The sequence below is a fragment of the Barbus barbus genome, assembly GCF_936440315.1.
Source record: "Barbus barbus genome assembly, chromosome: 29".
In the NCBI taxonomy this organism is placed as follows: Eukaryota; Metazoa; Chordata; class Actinopteri; order Cypriniformes; family Cyprinidae; genus Barbus; species Barbus barbus.
The window spans coordinates 19734305-19759222 of record NC_136757.1 but is presented as its reverse complement, the minus strand read 5'-3'; the positions used below and the strand labels follow the sequence as shown (position 1 = coordinate 19759222).

The following is a 24918-nucleotide window of genomic DNA, read 5'->3' as shown; positions in this document are numbered from 1 at the left end:
TTATTTATTTATTCAAGATGCTTAATGTTTCATTTCAAACTTGTTTAGATGTTTACAGAGGCTTACATCTTATATCAGTAAATTATCCCCCACTTCCCCTTAAAATTTAGAGATTTGGATAGACATTCTGGTGTGCTTAATCTGTCCGATCCCTTCACTCTTCTTCCTGGAAAGAGCCGAATGAGTGCCTGACCACTGTTACATCACAGCTCAACAGATGCAGCTCTGCACCGCTGTGTTTACCCGTTTTCTGAGCAAGTAACATGAGCTGGATTGAACCATTAGAATCCAGAAAATAGAGCCCTCTTAGTCTGTAGTGTTTTACCTAACCAAACATTACTGTTCTGATTTTACCCTTCAATGCCACAGTAAACCTTTTAAAACTTTTTAAAATTCAAACTATTATAAGGATGCATTAAATTGATCAAAGTGACAGTAAAGACATTTAAAATGTTATGAAAATTGTTTCTAATAAATGCTGTTCTTTTGAACTTTCTATTGATCAGAGAATCCTGAAAAAAGCACTTTTCAAACTTTTTAAGCACAAAATCAGTATATTAGAATGATTTCTGAAGGACCATGTGACACTGAAGCAGTGTTATTTTAGTATCTGGAAGAAACTAGTTTTTGTTAATTGTTTTTTTTAATTGTTTTGTGGTGTGTTTTTGTCAGTTTTATTAGTTTTTGTTTTAAATTGTTATATAGTATATTATATAATTATATAGTATTATAAAATATTCCTGATATAATATCAAACAAGGTTGCTAGTAATTTTTTGCAGATGTTTTTCATCCAATTTAACTTAGTTACATGGGAAGATCACCTGGAGCTACCTGTGGTTAAGTGCTTTAATCAATGATATTTGTTATTGGATTCATGGGTTTTGAACTTCTGATTTTTTATTTTTTTTCATTACCAGCTCAAAGGCTTTAATCACAGGCCCACCGTTACAACATTAAGGTCATATTTGTGCAAGTCTGTGGTCAGGTGGATGGATGAGCGCTGGCTGTTAGCAGGCTCTGGGAGATGGCGAGGCCTGGCTGCTGAACTCTGACGACACTGTAACGTGACCCCTGATTGAGGACTCGCTCAGTGTGTTCTCTGTTACAGGCCATTAACCACTGGAAAGTTTTTTTTACAGGCAATCTCTCTTGACTTTTATAAAGGGTGCAGGGATGGGCATTTTTGGCAATTTCGTATTTCGATCATCGATAGGTTTCAAAAGCGATTAATCGAGTAATAGCGATTAATCGAGGGAGTGGGGGCATGGCCGTAATGGAGATAATGAAAATATCTGAAGACTGTTATGAAAACGAATGTTAAAAATAAAAAATACGACATGAAAACATGAACACATGATTAGATGTTAGATTATGATTATGATGCAGCATTGTTATTAAAAAAGCAGCATCTAAAAAAAGAATCGCTGCCTGAGGTGAAGCTGACTTTATGCCAATAAACTCAAAGCCGTTCTATGACACTTCCTATGAAATTAATCAGATAGCTTGGATGCATAACAAACTTAATATTACAACTTGTATCTGCATAAAAGGATGCATATGCCAGTTGGGCTGTGCGATATTGAAAAATATTATTTTTTTCGATAACAATAATTAGACAATATTTTTCAGAGTGTGTTATTGTGCTTATATCTGACTACCGTGGACAGCTGCAGTTTTTGATATTCTTCATATTCTGTGTGGTCAGTTCACTTCAGTGATTAATTAATCTTTTCATTTAAGTTTAAATAGATTTTTACCTTTTAATAAAGCAATTTTTTCTAAAAGTGTACATTTTTTGAGTCAAATTGTTACATTTAATCAGTCAATTAATATAATACACATTTAAGCTGTTAACAAACAAATGAAACCAGTATAATCAAAATTAATCTTTGCAGAAGTTGCATCTGAAGTGGCATTTAGATGTATTTACACACTATTTAATGCAGCTCAGAGGGACACGGAGTGCTTTAACCAGTTACAAATGCATAATTTTTGACATTTTAAACATAAAACATTGAATACTGATATTTAAAATTATTTAAAAAATGAAAATAGACTTTAAATGTAAAATTAAAACTTCCAGTAGGTGGTAGTAAGTCACTGGTAATAAGTGAGTCATTGCGACTGAACCGAATCATTTAACGGTTGATTCATTCAGGACCGAAGCACTGTCATGTTGCTCAGAGACGCAAAACAGTGCTGTAGCTGTTTGGAATTATTTTTTGTCAGTGAAATGGAGCAAAAACATGCAATATGGTGTCTAAAACGTAAGTCTCTTAATATTAACTTATTGTTTATTGAACTGTTGTTTAAAATCAATATTACATTTGTAATAATGCTTATTTTTGAAGAAAAAACGTCACTTTTCGTGCAATTTTTTTTTTGACTATTTAAAACTATTTAAATATATACATTTTCTGCCCCAATGTCTTGAATTTTGTGATAACCCGCTTCATCACCACGTAGGCGAATGTATGCATTCACTCCGTAGGTGTTTTGTTTGGTTTTTGCTAAATACTCGATATCGTCAAATTACACATCGTTAAAACAACAATTACGATATTATCGCAGACAATATATATATATCGCACACCCCTAATGCCAGTGAACTTTAAGTTGCGCGCTATAGCGAGAGAGAGAGCTCCCGCCGTGATGAGCGTTCAACAACGTGCTGAAACACGGGCTAGGACAGGATTTACTATAGATTTCACATCCTGTAAAGTTCTCATTATAATGCTATGTTTCTGAAATTCCAGTGAACTTTAAGTTGCACGCTATGGTGACACCCTGCTGAAAAAAAAACAATAGAGCCCTGCCCAAAACAATAGAAAATGTAATTGATTTAATGGTTATAATGGGAATTTTATTGGTTTTAATGGAAACTATAATGGTGTCTACTGGTATGTGATGGATTCTATTGGTGGGATGTTAAATCCTATTGGAAAAATGCCCAAAACACATGGAGAGAGATTGAGAGGGCGCTCCTGCCGTGATGCGCTTTCAACAGCACGTTAAAACAAGGGCATTATGCTAACCCAGACATCACTACTTGACTTCAAAGCCAAGCTTCTCTCTCTTCTCATGTTTGAACTGCATGCTGTTGAAAGCTAAACAATCAGAGCTCAGGGTGCCGCCCAAAGTGCTGCTATAACCAATCAGAATTTTTTTTTTCCCCACAATCATCGTTTTCATGATCGATCATCGCTGTCACGGACGAGTATTCGAGTACTCGATTTGCTGTTGCACATCCCTAGTCCGTGGCGATTACGCAATCGGTGGGTGTGTTCTTGAACTCCACCATCTTTGACTTTTTTTTTTTTCGGTTCGTTTCTCATTCAACGGAGGTCAGGCTGAAGAACAACACCTCCGAGTCACTAGCAACATAAATACACTGTGTCAAATAGCTGAGCTGCCACAAATATATCTGCACTTGTGCGATCGCTCGCGGAGAGACTTAAAAGATTCAGAGAAAGCATTTAATTCCTAGAAAGAAGTTGCAACGAAGCTTGGTGACGACGACCCGGAGTTATGCAAAAAGCAACGTAGAGAAACATCAGATGCAAGTTTTCCAAAGCCATGAAAAGAACGAAAGGAAAGCGTAAAGATATAAGTTAGCAGGTACCAAATATATGTTTCAAATAAATGTTTACATGATTCTTTAGGGTCTAAATGAAAAGTCTATAACATACTTTGGTTAAAATTTCTCAATGGTAGTGTAAAACAACACCCTTTTTACCTATAGCCGAAATCAGCTCTGCAGAAATCAACCTGTTTTTTGCATGTTGCATTAAATGCTAATGAGCTCTGCTTACCCCTTCCCTCTCTTCTGTGGGGTGACAAGCCGTGCTCTGAGAGAATGTTTACTTAAGCCACGAAACTTGCTAACTATCACGTTATTAGGAATAGCGATTGCAAAGATTCATTAAAAAAAAAAAAAAAAACTTATACTCACTTCTGCTGTAAGTGAAGCTGGATCACGAATGATTCACGCGAGCATAGGCAGATCAGGGGCGCAAATGACGACTGCTACGTTCATTATTACATCCAACATGTCCCTGCTCTGACGTCAAACAATGGACTGTTACAGCTCACTCAGGGCGGGTCTAAGGTAAAACGCTAGTGCCAATCAACTATCGTGGGAGCGGCCTTCGTCCGTGTGACATCACACAGACAAGAAGATGAGAATGGCCTGATTTGAAAAAGGGGATAATATTTTTTAAAGTCTGTGTAAAGAGAATTCTGAGAATTGTTTCTAAACACATTACAAAGACTCTGAATTATGTAGTACTGAATTGTGTAGTTAAACCGTTAAACAGCTTTCCTGCGAGTGGGCGTGGTTTCCGTGCCGACAGTGGACACGCCCCCAGGGTTTGAGAGCAGAGAGTCCTGAGAATTTTTTTGTTTTTTTTTTCATTCAAATTTGGCTGGGTGGTTAATAACACCTTTTTCTGTTGTGTGACAAACTCAGAACACATATTTTAATATCACTTTACACGGACTTCAGGGATTAAATAAAAACCACTGGCTGGATTTTTATCACTATAGGGTAGATGTATACACACACTGCCAACACACATTTATGTTCAAACAACATGTAAAAGTGAATTTAGCATCCAATGACCCCTTTAAAAGGTATACAATAAATTAAATGCCAAAAGAACATACAATAATAAACCTTTGTTTTTATCAAATCATGACACCACATAAAATATGAAAAGTGTAATAATTTATTCAGTTTAATAAAATAAATGAACACTTGTGTTCAGGGCATACACGCGAGCTTCACGACACAACACAACACATATTTACATTAATCTATACCCCGCCTCCAGCAGCGAGGGGGTGTTGGAATGTTCGAAAACAGTATACCGTCGCTCAGCCTTTTTGAACTTCTTTTTTCCCCCAAACGAAGAACGAAAACGAACTTCGTTTGAAGTATATCGGGGCCGGTTGAGTGATGGGAGTAACAGTGTTATAAATAAACAGCGTTACTAACGGCGTTATTTACATTTACATTTAGTCATTTGGCAGACGCTTTTATCCAAAGCGACTTACAATTGGGGAATACAAAAAGCGATTAATCTTGAAGAGGCAATCAGACAGAGGAAGTGCTTGTAACACCAAGTCTTAGTCATTGTTCAAATAAGTACAAGCTAGTAAGCGGAGAGAAAGACCGAGGGAAAGAGTTCTTTCTCTGTGATGGTACCACAAGGCGTCGCTCACTAGCAGATCTCAAACTTCTGGAGGGGATGTAGGTTCGTAATAGTGAGTGGAAGTAGGAGGGTGCTGAGCCTGTGGTAGTTCTGTACGCAAGCATCAGTGACTTGAACTGGATGCGAGCTGCCACTGGTAGCCAGTGCAAGGAGATGAAAAGAGGTGTAACATGCGCTCTTTTGGGCTCGTTGAAGATCAGTCGTGCTGCTGCATTCTGAATCATTTGTAGAGGTTTGATTGTGTTTGATGGCAGACCAGCCAGAAGAGCATTGCAGTAGTCCAGTCTAGAAACAGCCTGATCTTTCTGATGTTGTGTAGTGCAAACCTGCAGGATCGAGCAGTCTTTGCAATGTGCTCTTTGAAGGTCAGCTGGTCATCAAAGATTACACCAAGATTTCTGACCGAAGCTGATGGGGTAATCATTGATGAGCCTAACTGAACTAACCTAACTATTTTTTTTCAGTAACGAGTAATCAAACGAATTACTGTTTCCTAAGAACTGCCGGGTTCTCTGGTAGTGGGCGGAACTAATGCGCAAACGACAATCTCATTGGCTGGCGCTCAGCTATTATCGTCCCTGTTTTGATTTCATCTAATCAATTCGAGCGAACACAGACAACGTGATTAATATTCATGAACCCAGCAGCTCAGTAATCCGTAGTGTATTTTATATTGTTATTCGTAGTAGTTTTATCTTATTAAATTTTTCACTTTTTTTTTTTTTTTTTATAGAAACAAAAAATGACAAGCAATATCTTAAGCACCACCACCAGTTCTAAGTTCAGTCAACATGACAAATATGAATGCTTGGTTATGCTAATTACTAAAGTTCTATCATCATATAATGCTAAATAATCATAATATCATATTATAATGCTTGACTGACTGATGCTAAGTGTCAGTAGATAAATAGTATAGATTAATGTACAACGTTTTATAATAACGCTATATCCATTTCATTCATTTAACATATTTAATATTGAGGGTATACAAGTTATTTTACATATTTGAAATTTAAAAAAAAAAAAGTAACACAATAGTTACTTTCCCTGGTAATTAGCTACTTTTATATTGATGTAACTCAGTTACTATTTGTGAAAAGTATCTACTAACTATAACTAATTACTTTTTTGAAGTAACGTGCCCAACAACACTGCTTAAATGTCATCACTTCTGTTTTTACTTCCACTGTAATCAATTTTTACAGACCAAAATATGTTATATATTGATAATCTCCCCATTCAGCTGTTAACTGCTATAACTGATTCAGTGAGTTTGAAATCAAGATGAGAGCAAATTGGATTCATCTATAAATTTTACAGTTGATTTATTCAAATAAATGTTGTTTTGAAATAAAAGCTTTATATTTATCAGAGATTCTTGAGGGAAAAAAGCTACTTTTTGAAGCATTGATAATAATAAGCAGGGTCTCCACGGGTCATGGAAATTCTGGAATATCATGGAATTTTAAAAGGTCTATTCCAGACATTGACATTCCAGACATTCAGGGAATTTTATATATTTTTTGTTCAAGTCATGTAATATCAGGGATTTTTGTTTGTCAACTCAAATGTGTTCTGTGTAAACAGCGTGTACAGACAGCCTCGACTCTGACACACGCGAGCCCTGAATTGATTCTCTCTCAGCATCTTTCTTGTGCCTGAATGGGCAAATACATACAAAATATAAAAAACCCATCTTGGCAAGTAACTTTGTAGCTTTAACAATGATCACGTGCTCAAAAAAACGTGCTCAAAAACTCGAAATTTGCACACACATTGGAATCTGCGACCATTAGGACACCGCAGAGGCTGGGACCCGGGTGTAGCACAGGAGCTCTACAGCGCCCCCTGGAACACAGTCAGAAAACTTTATGTATAGCTCACACATACTTGCACGTATTCATATGAAACTCGGTACACATATAGATATCATTGAGCCAAACAACTTTCGCGCTGCATGTCATAGGCTCCGCCCTGGAATTTGATATACTCCTTTCCAACAGATGAGCACCAAATTCGGTGAACATGATCTCAAGACATTGGGGATGCTAAATTGCAAAGGGATTTTTGATACCTCGAACGGTTTGCCCTTGGCGAGGCGATGAATTATTAAATCATGAAAAGCTTTGGTAACACTATAATAATGTCTCATTTGTTAACATTAGTAAATGCATAACTAACATGAACTACCAATGAAAAAATATATTTTCACAGCATTTATTAATGTTTGTTGATGTTAATCAAAATGGTTACGTTAATTCACAGTGCATTAACTAATGTTAACAGATAAAACTTTAAATTTTAATAATGTTTAAGTTTTGAATATTAATTAACATTAATAAATACTATATACTTACTGTTCATGTTAATATAGTTAATGTTAAAAACTGAAACCTTATTGTAAAGTATTACTAAAGTTTTATGTTGTTCTGGGTGTGTGTGTGTTTCACAGAGTTGATGGTTTGGATTAACCCTTTAATTACCGTATCCTTTAAAACCAGACTGCCAGAGGGTTACTGTAATGCATGTGCCCACTGGGCACCGTTTACCTGATGGGGTGGCGTTTGCACTGACGGCTTGGGCCCGCTATCGCTGCTTGCAGCTATATTTAATTTTGCTATTACTTGCAATATGTTCATTTGTTCTTATTTACTGACTGTCACTTATCTTTAATAATGTTTGAACTTTATATTAGTTAGGCTAGTGTTTTTTTTTTTTTTTTTGCTGTGGTATTAACATTAAAATCAAGAATTGTAAAATTTTATTGGTATCTAAAAATATTGGTGTCAAGTTTATTTATTAGAATTACAAAAATCAAAATTGATAAAAGCAACTTTTTTTTTTTTTTGTGGCAAGGCAATATTAACAGGGCAAGTAATAATTTTAACCACTGAAAAAATCCTTAGCCTTGAGGCCTGGGCTATTTTTTCAGCTCCATTTTATTCCCTTCCCACTCGTCAACTGGCAATCACTTAAGTCAAATGCAGTCACTAGGCTGTACCGGTTAACTAAGGCAAATATGCCAGAAAATTTAAATTTTTAGGAGCTTTGGCTACAGAATGACCTCTTCAAAGACCGAGTTTAAAAATAAAAAGTATAAGAAATATAAAAGAGCATTTAACGGTAAAAAGCAAAAAAAAAGTGCTCTGCACAACATCGGACTGTTTTTCCGTTCATTATAGGTCATGGAAATTCAGATTTTTAGTCCGTGAAAGTCAGGGAAAAGTCAGGGGATTTGACATTTGACTTAGAGTGGGAACCCTGAATAAATGTTTTTTGAGCCCCAAATCAGCATATTAGAATGATCTGAAAGATCATTTGACATTGAAGACTGGAGTAATGGCTGCTAAACATGCAGCTTTGTCATGATGAATAAATCACACACAAAAATCTATTAAAATAGAAAACAGTTATTTAAAATTATGAAAATTTCCCAATGTTACTGTTGATCAAATAAATGCAGCCTTGGTGAGCACACAGAAAAATCTTACCAACCCCAAGTAGTTTACAAAATGGTAAAAATGTGTCTTGTTGGAAAATGTGCAAAATAAAGGTGGATATGTGTAGTGAGTAGTGACTAGAAATGTGATGCTGAAATTACCTTTGTACTAGCCTAAAGCTGAGGATTGTTACATTTGTGTTTGTGCTATATTTGAGAGATTCACTGATTATTTCCTGTAATCTTCTAATGCCTAGTGTTTTCCTTCTCTTTCAGGAGCCAATCAAATCCAGGGCGCCTCAACTCCATTTGGAGTATAGATTTTATAAACAGCTGGGAAATTCAGGTAAGCCTCACAGCCTTTCTAGAATCGTATGTTATATGCTTTATGAAAAACCGCCACCTACTCATCCTGTGTGAGACCGATCATCCTTTGTTGTTAGTTGTGTGCTGAGAATCGTGGGGGCGGTGATTTCCAACCTTTTGATGTGGCTCCTTCACCCATCAGCAGCAAGTGACAGTAAAAAGGAGGAGGGTCTAAAATGGGATTGAGATTAAGGGGGGACAAGGTGAGAGGTTACCCAGGGGAAGTCCGCTACGAGAAGATGTTGTGTTTAAGTTCTTATTTATTACGTAATGCCTCAGTGTGTCTCCCTCCCAGATTTAAATGATCATTTGCTTTATGAATGAGGTTATAACAGATTAAATCTCAGAGCTGTGTGATTGGAGAGTTACTCTCAGCCATTTTGATTGTAATTACCATACATTTTGTGAAGCCTGAAGGCTGAACTTTGATTCTTTTAAGCCCTACAATGAAAAGGACGAGCAGCTTGTACAAATCCTTGGTGCTTCCATCCATTTGATCACTGAACCGGAAGGTTGACTGGCACGAAGTGCAGCTCTTATTCATATCGACTCGTGGCCACCCTGCAATGCAATGATCTCATTCACTGAACGCCTGTCTCCAGAGCCGGGATCTGATCCTCTGCCAGCTCACCGGAGCCACTGCTGCTGCCCCTGCAACATTAATAGCCAGTGAAAGTGCAGGCGTGCAGGGCAGTCCCGCTATATTTATAAATACACGACTCCTCTCGGCTAGGTTGCCATTATCGAATGTCCAGCACGTGACTGATTCCTCTCTAGAAGAAAGCCATATGTCCAGTAGTGCGCAAAGAGAAAATAAACATGGATGGCTATCTTGTTTAGGTTACTGCTGCTGTTTTGAATCAGGCCTTTCACAAAGCTAAAGAAAGTATAATTATTTGTTTTATTGTTTGACTTTTTCCAGGGTTTCTGCAGGTCTTAAAAAGGTCTTTCATGCTTCCACACATTAAGGCCTAAAAAGTCTTAAATCGGAGCAGAAAATATAAAATTTATAAAGTAAAAGCATTAAGTATTACACACACTGCAAAGAATGAATATCTTCCTCAGTATTTTTGTCTGTATTTTTTCAATACAAATGTCTAAACATCCTTAAATCAAGACAAACGAGATGCAAAATGAAGCTCTATTGGGTATGAAAACTTGTAATCCTTTTGAATTAAGTTGATTTCTTACCACATTGGCAGATGTTTGTTCTTGTTTTAATCATAAACTCACTTCACTTTCATCAATTTCTCAGTAAACAAGACTTTTAATCATATGTAATTTTGCTTCCCAAATAAATGTATATTGATTTAAATATCTTCGAACATTCGAACAAAATTCTAAATATTATTAAATAAAATATTTTCAAACTGTTGCTGGTACAACTCGTTGTGTTCTCCCTAGATATTTATATTTAGAAAACATATTGTGTTCCCTTTAATTTATTCCATAAATTCTCTATAATTGGTCTTAAAATGTCTTACCTTCATAAATGTACCTTCATAAAACCTGCAGAAACTCTCTATTTATTTGAATGTTTGTGACTTTTATCCTTTTATAAATCTATATTATTATATTACAGGAATAATTCACATTATTTTTGGTTTTGGGTTAACTGTCCCTTGTGGTGTTTTGGTGTATTTTACATTGCTCAAAATGTCAAACCTTGACCCTTAAATTTTGCTCCTTTTCTTACTTGTCTTCTATGGACTGATGTGTCTTGAGGTTCAGAGAGTGTTAGATTATTCTCCCTCTCTGGTGCATTTTTGTTGATGCATGTCATTTTATACTGACCCTGAATCCAAGGCCTAAATCTCAGGATACAGACATGGGACATAACAATATACTGGAACGGACAAAAGACCACCAGGCTCAAAATGTTCAGCCCTAACAGATGAATGCAGTTTCAAAGACTCTTTAAGTTTCTCAACCTGTGATTTTCAGTGTGACACTGGATCTTACACAACCTGACCTTCTGGTAATGCATAACCATCACTTCAAAGTGAACATGATCACTTTTCAAAGCAAGCCAGCGAGATCCAGTGATTCACAGTTGTAAAATCTGGATATAAAGGTTTTATGAAGCCTAAGAGGAGACAACCAAACTAGAGCCTCCAGTTTTCCCAGCAGAGAATCCTTTGAGAGGATCTGCCATTGTGAGACTCATCTTAAGCCACCGGAGAACCTCTACTCACTTAAATCTGCAGCTAAAGACTAGTGTTAATTCTCCACGTCCCTGGAAAAAGAGTCCAGGTCATGTTAGGATACTTCCTGGGACATATTGCCACACCCTCTTTCTAATTTTTCATGTGACAGTGCTGCATTTATCATAAATAAGATCTCTACTTTGCACCATCAATAGTTTTGTACTTTAAATGTCATACAGTTTTATGCCTCTGTCAATTATTTAAAGCGTAAGGCATATTAAAGTGCTTTGAAAGGGGAATTTGCTGCTGCTGTGTGGCTTTCTTGTTTTAAATAGCTTGTGTTTAAATGTTTAATTGCTATTGTGCTGCTGATTAAAGCTCTAGAGTTATATTTAGCTGAACTGCATGGTGTGACTGACTTGGTTAGTGGCTTTTCCATCGTTGTGTTCAATCTCTGACATTTGGGGAAAAAAGTGTCATGGAACTCTCTGCAGTGCAGGCTGTGGATGTTTTATGCAGCAGGGCGGATAATGCAAACCCTCTCATCTCCCGAATCACACTGGGACCTGTCCTGGCCAGAGCGATCACGTTTCAGCCCCTGATTCTTCTCCACTGTCCCGCTAATGGAATCAGGGCCTTGTTGTTCTCTGGCTGCATTCTGAATCTTTAATATGCAAGCCTTCGCTTGGGCATGTGTGCTAAACTTTGACATTCCAATGCGTCTGCTCTGAGAGGACATGTGTTTGATGAACAATGAGTTGGGTTGTTTTCTCTCAGGCTCTGTTAGTACTGTGAGCGAGTGGGTTTGTGATATGGCAGAGAATCTCCTTGTTGAACTTTAGTGTTGCTGCACAGAGGCAGTTAAAAGTGCTACGGTGTGCTGTAGAAAAAAATCCATAAAGCCAAAGACTGCCTACATAGATGATTGGACACTTAAGCCACGTTTAAAAATGTATGAACTGAACTGATTTCATACATCGACTAAAAACGATATGCTGATGACTAACGTCATTAGTCTATTGATTGATTTGTTTGTATTTTTGTAATCTTTTATGCATGCATGCATGCATTTGTGTATTTATTCATGCATGTTTGTATTTGTTTTACTATTTTATTGATATTTATCAGCTTAATAATGGATATTTAATCATGGTTGGACATTTCTGCCTGTTTTTGGATCACTTTTTCTGTCATTATATTTTATCAATATTTCATGTTTAGTTGACATTGACAAAATTGATTGATTTGATATTTTAATGTGTAAATTTATTTTATTCATTTATTTAATATTTAGATTATTATTATCATTAGCACTTTATCGGATATCAGCAATAAGATAAAGATAAAGAAAAAGATCAAATTCTCTGTATCAATCGAAATGTTATCGGTTCATTCCTAATTGAGAGCTGTGACTTGGTGTCCAAATACTTTTTGTGGCCTACGTAATTACTGCTCATCACATGTCTCTCTGTTGTGCAGCTTTTTTTGCATACTGCATGGATAAATTGGACTGTGCTTCTTCTCATAACCATTTTTTCTGCCTAGATAATACAACCCGAATTCCGGAAATGTTGGCAAGTTTTTTAAATTTGAATAAAACGAAAACTAAAAGACTTTAAAATCACATGAGCCAATATTTTATTTACATAGAGAACAGAACAAATGTTTAAACGGAGAAATTTTACACTTTTATTAACTAAATGAGCTCATTTCAAATTTGATGCCTGCTACAGGTCTCAAAAAAGTTGGCACGGGGGCAACAAAGGGCTGAAAAAGCAAGACATTTTCAAAAGATTCAGCTGGGAGAACATCTAGCAACTAATTAAGTTAATTGACATCAGGTCTGTAACACGATTAGCTATAAAAGGGATGTCTTAGAGAGGCAGAGTCTCTCAGAAGAAAAGATGAGCAGAGGCTCTCCAATCTGTGAAAGAGTGCGTAAAAAGATTGTGGAATACTTTAAAAACAACGTTCCTCAATGTCAAATTGCAAAGGCTTTGCAAATCTCATCATCTACTAGGGCTGTCAAATTGGCTGAAAAACTCAAAATATTAAAAATCTAAAATATTATCAATATTCGAATTATATTCGAATTTAAAATGCATAATTTCTGTTAGGGTGAAAAAAGCTTTTGGCTTCTCTCCTGAGGCCACAAGAGAGCGTATCGAGCAAAATATTAACGTACTAATGCACGTTTCATCACAGCAATAAAAAACAAGGCTATCTTTGAAAAAAGTGCATAATGTTTAAAATAATGTTTATAACATTATTACATGGCTTTCTAAACATGCTGCTCTCTTGTGCGAGACGTGAGAGCAACTGTCATAGTTGTCCCTATAGAAAATGTGATAATATTATTGCAGGGCACAAGATGGTAATAGTAGTAATAGCCTAATTCATAGTAATAATACATGGCTCAAAACTTAAGCACCTTCTGAAAACAGTTCTGAAGCATGCTTTTTGTTTGTTTGCTGACAGACACCAGTGTTTCTCACAGACTTGCAAATGCAAATTGATTCTCTGCCAGCAGGAGGCGCTGCTGGAGCGGAAGATATAGCGGTTTCCCCGGTAACGGCTGTAATCAAATAAGCGCTGAGCTCACAAACGCTAGGAAAAACTAAATGAAAACCGCATCAAAGCTTTTCTGAAGACGGTCGTTTCTTTTCAATGATACATTCATATAAAAACACCCTCGCTGCATTTTAATTTTGAAATGTGCCGTGCTCAGTTTATTCAACGAAGTAGAATAAACTTCTTAAATAACTCAATGTATGGAAAACACTGGACACTGCTATAGTCAAATGGCCATAATATAAGTAGTGATAAAATAAAATTATTCATATTAGCGGTGAAATGTCGCCCGATTATGTCAGACGTCATACGCTCACTGGATGTCATGACAACAATAAATATCATGAAGGAAAAGTTTCAATCTCACCTTCACTTTCATTTTTTTTTAAAACATCCCAACATTTCCGGAATTCCGGTTGTAATTAAAATATTACATTTTTTCAGTATGGTTTGAAATGCTTTAAAAACCTGCAATCGGCCTTGTTTATAATTCAAGGAAGTCATTTGGTATATTACATGGTTGTAATTTTCCATCTTCTGATTGCCGAGTTGGCGTTGGGTTTAAACCTCGGATCTGGTGCTTTGATGAGTCAGCTTCCTGGCTGCACTCTTGCCGTGGGCACATCCATCATCGTTGTGGTTTCCAAACGGATCTGGCTAGCTAAAGTGCTGGCAGGTGTGTGTGTGCTGGTGTTCGGCACCCGCACCTGTGGGAATGACGTTTGCCAGATCAGGTAAATCCTTGTATAATCCTCCCTGGAGCTGGGTTTTCCTAGGCTCGCTGTCTCAGTGCATCTCATGTGCCTCCGCATCTGACCATTGGACCGAAGAACACACACACATGGGATCTGGCACAGGCGACCTGGAATTGAATTGGAAACACTGGCAGTGGACAGCAGTTAAGAACTGTGTGTCCTTGAGGTCTTGTTTTGTGGAGTCACAGCAATGCTTGCTTTTTCAAAGACGGCATCAAAAAAAGTAATTCTGCTCAACACCTGCTATTTGTACTGCTGTACTGTGGTGCTAGGGGTGGGTGATACAAGCAAAAATAGCACAATATTCTTTTTAAATAAATACATTTTTATCAATGAATGTGTATATATAATATATGAAATATATTTTATTATTATAAATTATTTATACATATTTTTACACATTTGAACGTTTTTTTCCTATTTCTATTGTTATGAATATTCATTTTTATTTTAATATTTATATTTATTTAAATGTTTTTGTCATTGCTTTTTAAACCTAAGTAAATATATAAATAGGTTTCTTACTTTTAGTTGATAAGTTATGTTAGCAGCAATATCTAAGCGGACACGGCCTATTTCTTTAATGTACAAGCTGTTTTTGCTCTTTGATTAAATGCCCATTCCCAGCCATAAAGCACTGTTTTGCAAAATTGCAGTAGAAAATGTATACTAGTCTGTAGTTTCATTTGGTATATTATATAGTTTGTGGAAGCAAAACAGTTCTGTTGAATGAAGTTCAACCCTGCCTTCATTAACCTTTCCTAATCATGCCCATTGTCTGTGCACCGAGTTCTTACTGTGGGGTCGAACATGCCGTGTACGTGGGACAGATCAGGTGTTTTACATCCCTCTGTAAACTCTGTGAGCGTGAGATAGATGCTGGTTTAATGAATTGCATGATGTGCTCTCTCTCCAAGGGCTTGTTAGTAATGTTTTGTTCAAGGTGGAGTCATTATGGGTCCTGTCGGAGACGGTGGCCTGTTCTGGCTGTGAACAGGATGCTAAACATTTGGTGGTGTTAAGAAAATAATAGTGCAAAACCATTTCTCAACAAAATTGTAAGATTCAAAAACAAAAACAAATCTTACACTTTTGTGACAAAAACAAAAGTGTAAGATTCAAGATTGTACATTTGTATTTCACTGGGTTAAATGATCATTTTGTCTTGTCTTTGCAGAGGGAGTTCCTCAGGTCTTCTACTTCGGCCCTTGCGGGAAGTACAATGCTATGGTTCTAGAACTGCTTGGGCCCAGTCTGGAGGACCTGTTTGACCTCTGCGACCGCACTTTCTCCCTCAAGACCGTCCTAATGATAGCTATTCAACTGGTAAGCGTCTGGTCAGAGGCTGTTAGCTTTTGTCAGCAATTTTGGTTTGTCTCATTACATATTTAGGATTTCTTCTGGCTGTTTTATGAATGATTTCTAGGAATCGTTCAGCTCTAGCATGTTTTTGTGGGATTTTTTTGGTTTTTGGTCGAGAAAGTCCTTAACAGCATCTTCCTTGTTTTTTCAGATAACACGGATGGAGTATGTTCATACGCGAAGCTTGATATATCGAGACGTCAAGCCAGAGAATTTTTTGGTGGGGCGGCCAGGGTCTAAGAGGCAGCACACCATTCATATCATTGACTTCGGGCTTGCCAAAGAATACATAGACCCCGAGACCAAAAAACACATCCCATACCGAGAGCATAAGAGCCTGACTGGCACTGCCCGGTATATGAGTATCAACACACATTTGGGAAAAGGTGTGCACTCAATACTCTCCTTTTCATTTTCCTATGAAAACCAGCCTTGTTTCCAAAATGTTCATTTTCTAGATTCTTCATTCCTGTGACATCTAGGTGAAGGGGAAAAATAATAAATCAACAACCCACCTTAAATGACATACTTTCATTTTCCCGAGTGACTATTTATGTAACCCACTTAATCGTGTAGTCTCAAATATATCCGTCTCACTTTACAGCGAAAATGTACCTGCTGCATGCATCAGTATGACGTGTAACAGTTGTTGTTTTTCTTCCCCCTCAGAACAAAGCAGAAGGGACGACCTAGAAGCACTGGGCCATATGTTTATGTACTTCCTGAGAGGCAGTTTGCCCTGGCAGGGCTTGAAGGTTTGCACTTTTTTACCACCCATTCTTGAAATGATTTCATTTCATTCTGATCTTTGCAACCTTTTTGTGGTATTAATAAAGGAATCCTCGTGTTTCAGGGTTTTTCTATGCACATGCACAATACTGTTTAAAATTTTAGGGTGGTAAGATTTTTTTGACATAAGCCACTTATGATCACCAAGGATGCATTTATTTGATCAAAAATACAATAAAAGCAGTATAAATATAAAATTTTTACAATAAAAAAGTTTCCCATTTCACTGTAAGGCTCCAGTCTTCAGTGTCACATGATCCTTTGGATATCATTCTAATATGCTGATTTGCTGCTCAAGAAAATTTCTTATGTTGAAAATGATTTGGCCGATTTTTTTCATGATTACTCTTCAGTGTTGTTTGATGAATTAAAAAGTTTATGAAAGAACACCATTTATTCGATTTTTTTTAACATTACAAATGTCTTTACTTTTGAATGCATCCTTGCTAAATAAAACGAATTTCTTTCAAGAAAAGTCTTACTGACCCCAAATTTTTTTAACAGTAGTGTAACTGAGAAGTGTGATGACATGGCAACAGATGCAGATATCAGCTGCTGTGCTTCAGTTGCTCAGCCATGTGTCATAGAGCAATAAGTCACATGGCCGTAGCGGTTGTGGCTGCTTCTGAACGCACACAGGTGTTAGAAGCTCTGCGCTTGCCTGCTGTAGTGCTCTCTCACACACCATAGTTGATTCATCACTTAAAGGGATTACATGGAAGGCACATGACAGTAGGGTGAGAATGAAAAAGTCAATGTTAAAAAAGTAAAACAATCTTTTGTTGTGCGAGTCATTGCCTATTCAATAAAACTAGCCAGAGGCAAAATCTTGCCCTGCATTTATGTTGCATATGCTTAATTACATTTCAGCCAGGTTTAGTCTTTCATGAGGAGTTTGTTTTTGAGAAATCATTTGTGTGTTTTCCATACAGGCGGACACACTGAAAGAACGTTACCAGAAAATTGGCGACACCAAGCGAGCTACGCCGATCGAAGTGCTATGTGAAAGTTTCCCAGGTTAGTGCCATCCATTCGGTTATGTCAAGCACAGTAACGTGTGAATCGTTTCCCTGCACTAAAGCCATTTCTGTTTTCTTTTCAGAGGAAATGGCCACCTATCTGAGATACGTGAGACGACTGGACTTTTTTGAGAAACCAGATTACGACTACCTGAGGAAGCTCTTCACAGACCTCTTTGACAGGAACGGCTACGTCTTTGATTACGAGTACGACTGGGTCGGCAAGCCTCTTGTGAGTGTTTGTTTCCTCCACAGATACTTCCTCAATGCTTTTCTTGTGTACTTCAAATATCAAATGCCTTTGTCATGCTACGTTAGGTTTATTTCCAAGTGTATGAGTGTGTGAGACGTGCTCAATGGTGAGATCATTGTTGTCTTTTACAGCCTACACCTATAGGCCCCATCCCCACAGACACACCCCAGCCGAGCAGCAGAGACAAAGCACAACCGCAGACTAAAAACCAGGTGAGTTGGATGCACAGTTAAACTCAGAGTGGATCTGCTTAAGGGAAGTACACTATACTTTTCTTATTCACCCTAGGTGGTCGTAGTGTATGTCTCATTTGCTCCAGTGCAGTGTAGGGTGTATCTTACACACTCAAAGCCAGATATAGTATACCCCACTTTTCCTCTTTATATTTATGCAACCAATCAGAATAAGCCCCGTTGCTTTTGGTCATAAACATTGTTGACGGAGGAAAATTTGTTGGAGGAGTTGCTCAAGTTTGGCGTGATGTTACAGTTGTGCAATACAGTTTCTGAACATCATTCGTGTGATTAATTAGTGGGATGGAAGGCTGGTTAGTTGTGCCTTGCTTGGTGTAAACAAATCCTTTTTAGTGGCCAGTTGCTTAGAGACAAAGTTCTCTGCTGCTGAATCAAAATACTTTCGGTTCAGTCAGTGGCGGTATCAGCACTGTCTTCACTTTTTCTTTAGGTCATAAATGTTCTGACTAGAGATGAGGGACATATGGTGAAAGTCAGTGAATATGTTCCCACATCTGTTTGGTCTTGTTATCTTGATGATTATGACAATGTAAACAGGACAAGAATTCCTCAACAATGATTGTTTTTTTTTCTTCTAGATACACTACCTTTCAAAAGTTTGTCAACAATAACGCTTTTAAATATTTTTGAAAGAAGTCTCTTATGCTCACCAAGGCTTATTGCAATGTCAAAGCTGAATCTTCAGCAGCTATTATTCTAGTTTTCAGTCACATGATCCTTCAGAATTCATTCTAATATGCTGATTTGGTGCTCAAGAAACATTTCTTATCTTCAATGCTGCTTAATGTTTGTGGAAACTGAGATGCATTTTTTTTCAGGATTTTTTGATAAAGTTCAGAAGAACAGCATTTATTTGGAAACATGTCTTTATTGTCACTTTTGATCAGTTGAATGCATCCTTGCTGAAGAAAAGTATACATTTTTTCTGCTTCATGTAAAAAAATAAAATAAAAAAAACACTCCGGCACATATACCATTTCTTGGTTGTTCATCCATGTTCCAGTGAAATCACAAAATAAAATGTTGCCAAAATGTGCCCCTGTTCCCAATATACATCCACTTACAAACAGACAGTGTTCTTTAATATAGCACAGAATTTCATTATGGCTCATCTCTGCGTTCCTGTGACGTACATTTTAAGTCAAATGTATCAAATGTGTCCTGATGTACATCCACAAACATATAGCTGCAATTTTGCTTGTTTTATTAAAAATGTAAGGTAGCTCCACCTCTAAAATCCCAGTTGAACTCATAGTATCTCTGCATTCATTTCATGATACATGAGCGTAAAATGAGCTTAAAATTCTGGTGGAAGATTGTTATGTGCCCCTCTGCTTGTGCTTGCATGTCTTTTTAAAAAAAATGTCAAAAGTTATAATGGTAGTGTTCATGTCATTATTTGTTAAATAAATAAAATACTTGCTTTGATTTCTAATAGCAGCCTTTCTTAATTCTGCATGTTTGCTGGGTTATTCATTTATTTTTTCTCACTGTTTTTTCTTTATTTCCATTAGTTTGTGTCATTCACTTCTAACTTTTATCTTAGTAATTGAGCAAGCTTCTGCATGTGAGATTTCTTCTTTTTAATGTTTTATTTTTCGTTTGTGTTTACTCACCCACCGCCCCTTCCCATCATACCTCAAAATCTCCATCCATCTCACCCTGCCCACCCACCATGCTTCCCTGCCCAAAATGCTTTTCCACTGTCGATCAGTCGCCCGAGCCCAAAGGAAGTGAGTCCCAGCCCACTCCAGTGACCAATAAGGAGACTCTGGGGTCGCATCTTACGGCCGAGAGGCTAGGGGGCTCAGTGCAGGTACTGCTTGCTCGTGGTGTTGCTTTTTGAATGAGCGTGACTGCTTTTCTCTGTCTTTCGCACACTCATTAATCTGTGATGCTCAGCTTGGCCCCTTTAAGCTCTGAGCACACTACAGATGGCGGCAGTGCCGTTCCTTGGAGATACCATGTGTTTTAAATAGAAGCCATCAAGCATTTTAGCTGGAGAGCAGCTCATGGTGTGATAGGATCTAATGGATGCTGATAGATTTCAAAAGAGAAACTCTTCTGTGGTGCATTTGAAAGGCGCTTGATGAGACACATGTGCCACCTAGTGTTGGGTTTTGGAATGATTTCCCATGGACCAAACACAGATCTGGTGTTTTTCATCTCAAATCTTAAGATAATTATGTCTTTTGAATGTAATCATCTTAAGGACAGGGTTATTATTGTCTTATTATTATTACACTTCTCTTTTGTTTTCAATTTGTCTTTACAAATTAGTTTGTGTTTTAGTTCTTTAAAATATTTCTAGTTTATCTGTTTTTATTTTAATATTAAATTTATTTAAAGTAAATAATTTTTTTCTAGATTTTATTTTAGTTCTGGAACCATAAAAATGTGTTTTGGTTTATTTTCGATTTTTCAGTTGTGTGATACACTAACATTCACAAGTTTGGGATTTATTTTTTATGTTTATGAAGAAAAGATTCTTCTGCTCACTAAGGCTGCATGCGTTTCATAAAAAACCCCCCAAAAAAACAGAATTACTGTGAAATATTAAAATAAAAATGTTTTTTTTTTCCATTGAATATCATTTAAATTTATTTCTATGGCAAAGCTGAATTTTCAGCAGCCATTACTCTACATTATTCTTCATAAATTATTCTATAATTATATTTTGGTGCTATAAAAAACATCGTACTGCTAAATATTTGTTAAATCTGCTATTTGTTTTTTCAGGATTCTTTGATTTTAAAAAAAATCAAAAGAACTGCATTTGATTGAAATAATTTGTGACATCACAAATACCTTTACTCTCACTTTCGGTAAATGTGATGAATCCTAAATTAATAAAAATATTAATTTCTTAAAAACAAAATCATATTGATCCCAAACCTTTGAACATTTGTGTATAAGAGAAATTATTTTTAGTTTTTATTTTAGTTTTCATTAACAATAATAACACTGCCTCAGCACAAAGAATCCAGTTACAAGTTCTACAAAAGGACTTTTTTAGGGCTGAATATGAGAAGCCGAAACAAACTTGTTTTTAAAACGGGAATGTTGTGGTGTAGTGACATGTTTTCTACCTAAAAAAGAAAAAAAAGATGAGTCATTAATGACTAATTTGAATGATCACATATTCACTGTATACTTTGCATTCCTCCCTTTTCCCATATGTGTAATTGTGTATAATCTTTTAAGGATGATTGTTGTGGTAAATTGTTTTAGGAAGTACTTTGCGTTTTATCTGTCAAATTATATTTTGATGAAATACTGTGCTCTTTTGGTCATATAAACCTCATGTGTTTAATATTTACAATCCACAGTTTTTAATGACCTATTACAGTTTCTTTAGAGTGTGAATTGCGACTTTCTAATATCACACGCATGTTTTTATTGTTTGTGTCTGTGTGATCTTCAGGTCATGAGCTCCACGAATGGAGAGCTGAACACAGACGACCCAACCGCAGGACACTCCAATGCTCCCATCACTGCACCCACTGAAGTAGAGGTGGCAGACGACACAAAGTAAGTTTATCATCACTTGAAGTCTCCCAGTGGTGTTCCTAAAATAACAAATCGGTTTTCATTCTGTTAAAAAAATAATATTCTGAGTGTTTGTATACAAATTACAATGCAATGCAGCATGTTAATTGCTGACACTTTTTCTCTCATTATATTATTAGTTTTATATTATCCTTGTATGTGGGTCGTGATGAATCATAACAAACCAATTAATCACTGTAAAATCATCTTTGCCATCTTTACCATTGGTTGTCATTGCTCGTTTGCATAAATGTTTCAATGCCAGATATGCCAGCTTTGCATCATTATAGCTCTTAAATTCTAATTGAAAATGAATTATTTATGAATTACTAAATTTGTCTCTGCAAATTGCTATATGAATGTCCCTTTACTGCTTTAATGTCCCACATTATGCCTCAGCGCTCTTCAATTTTTTACATTTCCACTTAAGACATTTGAAACAGATTTTAATTTTTTTGTCTGTAGTAAATTTTGCTCTGATTTTCTTTTAGGTGCTGTTGTTTTTTTAAGAGAAGAAAGAGGAAAGCTCTTCAGAGGCACAAGTGAAGCGTGCTCTTTGAAAAGAACTTGAAGCATTCTGGTCACTGTTAAGTTTGAAATGCAAGCAAATACACTCTCTCTCTCTCTGTCTTTCTCTTTCTCTCTATCTCTCTCTGTCCCCATCACACTTTCTTTCATAGATTCTTCACCTCTTAATGGAGTGCAAAGGAATGATGTTGACTGTCCAACAGACTTTGGTTCCTTCAAAAAAAAGAGAATACTGAAGATACATAAGAAGTAAAATATGAAATCTCACACAAACACAAAAAGATGAAAAGATGATATGAAATTAATTGATATAAGACCACCGTGTGTGAAAAGATGCAGTTTGAAACAGTTGGTGTATACTAGTTTCCATGCAGAGCGTTTATTGTTCGTTGATAAGGGGATGTTACATCAGTGAACAAATGATTTAAGTTTTCTTAGAAATAGATCTTATTTGTGATTAAAAACGTGAGGGCAGGAGTCGCCTCTGCACTGGGAACAACACCCACCAAATTACAAAATAACAGGACACATTTCATCTCAACCAGACTCTGGAATTTTTTTTTTTTCTTGTAATTTAATGTTTTTTTTGTTTTTTGTTTTGATTGAAAGGAATCCTTGGGTTGTAAAGCAGTTGTAGTGTCCTGGAAATGCTTTCTTTTTGTCCTTTTTGTCTTTAAAACAAAAAACAAAAAAACAATTCTTCCTTTTTTTCTGTTATTGTGGACTCTGTAGCGCAGTTACTGGCCTCAGGTACTGTGGGGGATGGAGAGACAAATGGATATTATTCTCTTGTCGTTGTTATCGCACTTTTGGAAAAAAAAAAGAAGACAACAAAGTGGTCTTGAAATGAAATGGCGAGACAACCGACAGACTATATAAACTGATGTGGGAGCGCATCCTCGGCTGATATCTGTTCAAGGACCGTTTAAGGAAAAGAAGAAAAATATGTACTTGTTTTATTTCTCACATCAAAATTTATTTACCAGGAAATCATAGTTTGTGCCTTTCCAAGTAAAATGTTTAAAATTTAAGCAAGTGTCCTGCACTGTTTTTTTTGAGTGATTGCATTGATTATTTTAAAAGAGATTTATTCTGTGTTTTGGACAGTTCCAGTGTGTGTTGTTATGTGTGTGTGTGTGTGTGTGTATATATATATATATATATATATATACACACACACACACACACACACACACACAGGGATTTTAATGACATCACATTCTACATACATAGACTATAATATGGAGTTTGGTGCAAGTTTTTGCCCATTGATCCAGTAGAGCATTTGTAGGGGTCAGGCACTTATGCTGGATGAGAAGGCCTGTCTTACAATCTCCATTCCCAAATGTGTTGGATGGGGTTTAAGTCAGGGCTCTGTCTGGCCCAGTCAAGTTCTTCTATGCCAAATTTATCCAACCATGTCTTTATGGATCTTGCATTGTGCTTTAGGGCACAGTCATGCTGGAAAAGAAAAGGGTGTTCACCAAACTGTTCCCACAAAGTTGGAAGCAAAGCATTGTCCAAAATGTCTTGGTATGCTAAAGCATTAAAAGGGGTCATCACATGCCCATTTTACGCAAGTTGATATGATTCTTTAGGGTCTTAATGAAAAGTATATAACATACTTTGGTTAAAATGTTTCAATGGTAGTGTAAAAAACACCACCTTTACCCTGTCAAAATCAGCTCTGTTTTCAGCACACTGATCTAGTCCATGTTGCTTTAAATCCTAGCGAGTTCTGCTGACTCCGCCCCTCTCCGTGGAGTGACGAGCAGACCATAGATATGCCTAGATGCCTATTCGACCGCTCCAGATACATTGACGCATCAGCCATCTCACATTCACCAAAATAATCAATGAATATTCAAAGATATAAAATCATGTAACTTGCTGTTGTAGACGCACACAGTCAATGCGCTCAAAGATTTGCAGACCATTCCAAAATTGGCGGATGGCTTACGTATCGCAGCCCATAGAAACAGTCGATTATGAGGCATCTAGGTATATACTGTATATGGAGCATACTAAACTTAAGACGCGAAACTGGCTAACAAGCACATTATTAGGAAAGGCAATTTGCAAAGATTCATAAAAACCCTTTTATACTCACTTCTTCTGTAGATAAAGCTGGATCACGAATGATTCGGCCGAACATAGATGCATTTATGTAGAATGAGAATCGGCGCATTCCCTTCAAAATGAAAGTAACGTTAATCCTCTGCGGCTCAGATATCGGGAGTAAATGACGACTGCTATATTCATTATTACATCCAACAACTAAACGCTTCAATCGCTTAATCTGAGACATCTTGTTTTTCCCTGCACCGGAGACAGTGATGGACTGATGACAGCTCACTCAGGGCAAGTCTAAGGTAAGATGGTCTTGTCAATCAACTCTCGTGGGAGGGGCCTGTACAGAACTATGTCATTCTGACAGGAGTCTCAGAACAGCCTGATTTGAGAAAAGGAATTTTAAAATAGCGATTTAAAAAAAAAAACTGGGTGGATTTTTATTATTATAGGATGGATGTTCAAACAACTTGTAAAGTGAATTTTGCATCCGATGACCCCTTTAAGATTTCCCTTCACTAAAGTAAGAGCCCTAGTCCAACCACTGAAAAAAAGCCCCATAGGAGTATCCCTCCTCCACTAAACTTAACAGTTGGCA

At 36.7% G+C, this 24918-nt stretch overlaps 1 protein-coding gene across 6 annotated transcripts in view; it reads left to right on the top strand.

Moving 5' to 3' along the window:
- LOC306849857 (casein kinase I) overlaps window positions 1–22844 on the top strand; it is a 38057-nt gene extending 15213 nt beyond the window's left edge. For 3 of the 6 annotated variants that reach the window (XM_079385220.1, XM_079385222.1, XM_079385221.1), the window contains 9 exons: window positions 8934–9003; window positions 15674–15822; window positions 16010–16244; window positions 16528–16613; window positions 17580–17664; window positions 17750–17898; window positions 18051–18131; window positions 21598–21704; window positions 22214–22844. In XM_079385220.1, coding sequence (XP_079241346.1) covers window positions 8934–9003; window positions 15674–15822; window positions 16010–16244; window positions 16528–16613; window positions 17580–17664; window positions 17750–17898; window positions 18051–18131; window positions 21598–21704; window positions 22214–22268 — 1017 coding nt within the window. In that variant the 3' untranslated portion in view covers window positions 22269–22844. Of the gene's footprint in view, window positions 1–8933; window positions 9004–15673; window positions 15823–16009; window positions 16245–16527; window positions 16614–17579; window positions 17665–17749; window positions 17899–18050; window positions 18132–18751; window positions 19623–19887; window positions 19990–21597; window positions 21705–22213 lie in introns of those variants that run through there. The other 3 variants (XM_079385219.1, XM_079385218.1, XM_079385223.1) reach the window with 2 other exon arrangements.
- Window positions 22845–24918: the final 2074 nt, after the last annotated feature.